At 62.1% G+C, this 5,000-nt stretch overlaps 1 protein-coding gene across 1 annotated transcript in view; it reads right to left on the reverse strand.

The window, feature by feature from the left end:
* Positions 1-4,546, reverse strand: part of UNCX (UNC homeobox) — a 4,829-nt gene extending 283 nt beyond the window's left edge. The window contains exons 1-3 of the mRNA XM_003795457.3: positions 3,657-4,546; positions 3,244-3,419; positions 1-1,205 (exon numbers count right to left, since the gene is read on the reverse strand). The exon at positions 1-1,205 is cut by the window's left edge and continues 283 nt beyond it. Coding sequence (XP_003795505.1) covers positions 54-1,205; positions 3,244-3,419; positions 3,657-3,927 — 1,599 coding nt within the window. The 5' untranslated portion in view covers positions 3,928-4,546 and the 3' untranslated portion in view covers positions 1-53. The remainder of the gene's footprint in view (positions 1,206-3,243; positions 3,420-3,656) is intronic.
* Positions 4,547-5,000: the final 454 nt, after the last annotated feature.

Genomic DNA, 5,000 nt, shown 5'->3' on the forward strand with positions numbered 1-5,000 from the left:
TCGGAGCCTGAGCTAGCGGGCGCGGGCGGCTCAGCGCCTCTCCCGAGCGGTGCTCAGTCCATGTCCACCTCCTCGCCCTCCGGCGGGCTGGGTCCAGCCGCAGCGCTCGGCTCTGGGCCCCCGCAGGTGGCTGGCTCCACACCTGGGCTGGGAGCCCGTGGGCCGGGCCCCGGCGACTGCGCAGGCGGTGGGGGTGGTGGGACCGCAGGGCAGGTTGTCCCCGCGTCCGCACAGTCCCCGCCACCGCCCTCGGTTGTCGCCGCGGAGGCTAGGTCCCGGAAAGGCGCCTGGGCCGGGGCCCCCGGGGAGGCGACCGCGTCGGGGCTGCGGCGCGCGAAGGCCGAGTCCGGAGCGCCTCCGGGCCCGGAGAAAGCCCCGAAGCTGGCCTGAGCCGGCGGCGCGGGTGGCGCAGCAGGAGCCGGCGGCGCGTCCTTGGGCGCCGGCTCCGGGCCCGCGCCGCACTTGAGTGCGGCCTGCGGCACCAGGAAACCGAGCGGCTGTGTGATCGGGTAGAGCAGGAAGTGGCCCTTGCCGATGAGGGTCCGTGGCGCGCACGGCAGCCCGGGCGCAAAGTCCAGCCCCGCGGCGGCGGCGTTGGTGGCAGCGGCTTTTCGGCGAGGCGGCGAGTCGGACAGCAGGCTCTCCACGCTGAACGGGCTGGCCTTGGGCAAGCCTGCGGAGCTGCGCTCCACCACCGCCGCCGCCGCCGCCCCGGGTCCACACGGAGCTGCATCTTTGTCAGCAGGGCGGCACAGCCGCTGCTGCGGGCCAGCGCCACTTCTTTGGCTCGGGTAGAAGACTGGGTCGCAGGTGCCGGGCACAGGGGGCTCGCCTGGAGGTGCGGGCACGGACGCCGCGGCGCCGGAGGCGTGCGCGCTGGGGCCCTTCGCTGCGGCGGCGGGTGGCGGCGGCTCCGGCGGCTCCGGCGAGAGGCCGCCGCCACCGCTGTCGCTGTCGGAGCTGGGAGCGCTGTGCAGAGACAGACCGCCAGGCGAGTGCAGGTGGCGGCTCTGGCTCTTCAGCAGTTTCTTCTCATGTTTGCGCTTCTTCTTCTCCATCTTCTCCAGCTCCTTGCGCGCGATCTCCTCGGGGTCCATGGGCTCCCCGCTGCACGTGGTCGGGTGCGAGTTGTGCGCCGGCCGACCCGGCCCCTTTTTGGTGTTCTCCTTCTTCCTCCACTTGGCCCTGCGGTTTTGGAACCAGACCTAGAGCAGCCGGACAGGGGACAGGAAAGCACAATCAGGCGGTGGGCCTGCCGCCAGGGCTGGAGAGTCTCTCCACTCCCCCCAAAGGGGCCTGCACAACCTCCACTCCGGCCAGGGGGCGGGGGCCTGGCCATAGGCCAGGCCGGTCCCGAGCTGACTTTAGGCGCTCGAGTTGCAGGTCCCAGCGAGCGTCTCTTCCACCCGGAAGGAGCGTAGATGGGGCCTCATGGCCAGCTTCCCGCTCTGGCTTCTCACCTTAGGGACCTGGGAGCTGCCCCTTCCTTGGATAGACCGGTCTGGCCCCTGACAGCAGCCGTCGAGTTCCTGGTTGAGAGGCAGAGAGCAGGGCCCCTCCTCGCCCTTCCTGGCTTCTCACAGCTCGTGTTTTAAGCAGCCTGCCCGGCCGGTTGCTGACTGTCCTGCCAGAGGACTGCTGTGTCTGGGCCTGGCTGCCCTCCACACCTGTCTTCGTCCCCCTGGAGACCTTGTCAAAGCCCAGATTTTGAGAGTTTCCCCTGAAGGGAAATCTGGATGCTTCTTCGTCCATAAGGGCCTGGGAAGTTGAACTCGGGCAGGCCTTCTGCAGTCTCCCACCACCCAATACATCTACACACAACACATCCTTTTTCCTGCAAGCTCTGGGCCAGGGCACCAACGGAGCCTTCCCAAACCAGCGGTACTTGGCCTGGGCCAGTGAGCAGGGCAGGCGGGGTAGAGGGAGGCCTTGGCCCCTCCTGCCTCTTCCTCCTCTCTGCAGGCCTTGTCTTGGGGAGCAGCTATACACCCTCGCTCCACCAACAACCACCACAAACACACAGAGTCAAATCCCAGCTGAGTCCCAGGAGCCTCAGGCCCATGCTACCCTCCCCTAGAGTTAATTTGAATTCTTTGTCGCTGCCATATAGAGGCTTGACACAATAGCAGGACTGGCTTGGTCACAGGGAGCCTGGTTGGCATTAAGCCGAGACCCCCAAGGCTGTGACCACCTTTTTCTTTATTTCTTTTTTCCTTTCTTTTTCTTTCTTTCTTACTTTTTTTTTTGTTTGCGAATTCCAGGCTGCCTTGCCACCGAGAATTACTCGTTATTGTATTATGGAAGAAATGAAGGGGTCTTGACTTCACTTAAGACACTTAGAACAAATTGGATAAAAGAATTCCTAAATAGACAAGGTCACTAGAAGAGGTTCACACACAGGAAGAAAACACATTTTTAGAAATACTTATGCTAAACAAGCATTTTGCCAGCATCTGCCTCAAATCCCTACACTCAGCCGCACCCAACACCACACTGACCCCAGAAAAAGGAGATTTCTGTACTTCAGGGAAACATCTAATTATGCACAAATCATCTTGAATTTTTAATCCGACAAGCTGACAGTATTTTTAAAAAAGAATACTACTGGCAGTCTCTGAATATCAAATTAGGGGGAGGAAGGAACAAGGAAAAGATAAAAACGGGAGTATTAAATATTCAGACACTTTTTTCTTCTCTACTTTCTCAAAGTGTTAACTATTTAAGTTTCCACCTCCCCTTCCTCAGCTGTCGCCTTCTGCAAAGCGATAAATAAATATCTTTCCTCTGAATATTTTACAGGCAAAAGGTAAACAAACATACTCCTTTGCCCCAGGCTGGGTGAGAACGTCAGGAGAAGACTAGGAGAAGCCGCTTCTCTGACCCTCTCCCCTCCAAGTCCAGGCCCTCCGGGCCAGTCCCTCCTCACAGCCTGTCCCGCGCAAATGTCTGAGACCTCAGTTCACAGGGCTTCTGCCAACCCACGAATACGCTCCTTCCCGTTTCAGACGCAGCCGCTGTTCTGGCTACTTGAGTGCTGCCACCGGCCACTCCTAAGCCACCTCTACTTTTGGGGTTACCCACCTCCCTCCGCCTGAAGGCCTGAGCCCCCAAACCACCCCACCCACACCCCTCCACTCCTCCTAACCTGGGGAGGAGATCTCGTCACCTAGAACAAAGGCAGGCCCGGCGCTCCCCGAGCCCAGTGGCCCGATGGAGGATCCGCGAGGGACGCCGGCTTTTTACCTGGACTCGGGACTCGACCAGATCCAGGCGCAGCGCCAGCGCCTCGCGCATGAACACGTCGGGGTAGTGGCTCTCGTTGAAAGCCTTCTCCAGCTCCTCCAGCTGCCAGCCGGTGAAGTTGGTGCGGGTGCGCCGCCGCTTGCAGCCGGGGCTCTCCTTGTCCGGGTCCCCCGAGTCTGCAGGCAGCACAGGGCGCCGAGCGGCTCAGCCACCGACCCAGGCAGCACCCCACCCCTGGTACCCACTGGATGCCGAGGTTTGGGGGACCCTGGAAGGCTGCCGCACTCGCAGTGCTGAGGCTGGGAGGCTCGGAGCGCAGGCTGCGGGCTCGCTTCCTGCCAGCGGCGGGCCTCCAAAGTCCTCAGCCCGGAAAGGCCCTCCCAGCCATTCTCCTCCCCGCCCGCCGAGCTTACCTGACAGCTTGAAGGGCTGGCTGTCCCCGCCGACCCCGCAGGCGGCGGGCAGCAGAGGCGTAGGGTTGACCACTGAGGCGGCGGCGGCGCACGATCCGCTGAGCAGGCCGTCGATGGAGAAGGGCACGGAGGCGGCAGCGGCCGACTGCAGCTGGTGGCCGGCCAGCTCGTACACGTGGTGGTGGCCCAGCGGGTAGGGGAAGCCCACCACGCCGCCCAGCGAGCCTCCAAACTGGGCATGCGGGTGCTCCAGGAGGCGGCCGTCCATCATCTCGCGCGGGGGGCCGGCGGGGCCGGCGGCGGGGCGTGGGGACTCGGGCCGGGGCCGGGGCGGGCCAGCGGCGGGAGGCGCGGACGTCGGCGGCGGCGGAGACAGGGACCCGGAGCCCTACACATGCTTCGCCCGCACTCCGGCGCTTTACTTTATCAACATCAAGCTCCCGATAATTAGCCGCGGCCCGGGGAATTTGGGACCAATAAGAAGCGCTAATCGGCTCTGACGTCACAGGCGTGCTGGGTGCAGGGAAACGTTTTCCATATCGATTGCTAATTATACCTGACATGCACCTCAATAAACAGTATCAGGAACTGTCACAACAAGACGGGGGAGGGGGCAGGAGGCAGGACGGGGGGTGCTCAGCGCCCGGCTGCCCGCGCGGGCTCGGGCGGCGGCCCAGGGCACGGGCCCCTGGCGAGCCCCCCACTCCCGTCCCCGCGGCCCAAGCCCGCGCCTCCCCCGCCGCCGGCTCCCCGCCCTCCGCAAGTCACTAATAGATTTCCCTTTAAAACATTCACCGGCGTGTTGTGGGGATTTTTCACCAGAAATGCTGTACTCTCTGAACCTTTAAAGTGATGTTGCTCCAATTACAGAGAGACATTGAGCGGCAAATAGACTGATCCAATAATAGGGGATTCATCATCCGCTCTTTCCGAAACTGTCACATTGAATTTAAAACTACAAGGGCTTCTCATCTCCTCTCCGGCTCCAGGCGGCGGGGAGAGGAGGAAGGAGAGGGAGTCGGAGTGGGGTGGGGGGGAAGAGAAGTGAGGGGCAGGAAGAGGAGGAGGGAGATTCCAAAAGAGAACTCCTACAGAAGGTGGCTCTCTGTCAATAAAAAGGTATAATTAATGCTCTCTCGGCTTGACTGGCAGTCACTCCATCCATGAGGACAGAGGTGTGGGTAGCACAGGAGGCTTCCTGACCCCCATCCCCATAAAACCCAGCATAGGACAGAGGAGAGATGGGTGGGAGGAGGAAGGGGACAGTAGCTTTGGGGTGGCCGCCAACCAGGCCCCCTACACACAGGAATTTAAAAAAATACATCTCGCTTTGACTTGCCCCTG

This window comes from Otolemur garnettii, unplaced genomic scaffold, assembly GCF_000181295.1.
Source record: "Otolemur garnettii isolate 467f Iridium unplaced genomic scaffold, OtoGar3 scaffold00092, whole genome shotgun sequence".
In the NCBI taxonomy this organism is placed as follows: domain Eukaryota; kingdom Metazoa; phylum Chordata; class Mammalia; order Primates; family Galagidae; genus Otolemur; species Otolemur garnettii.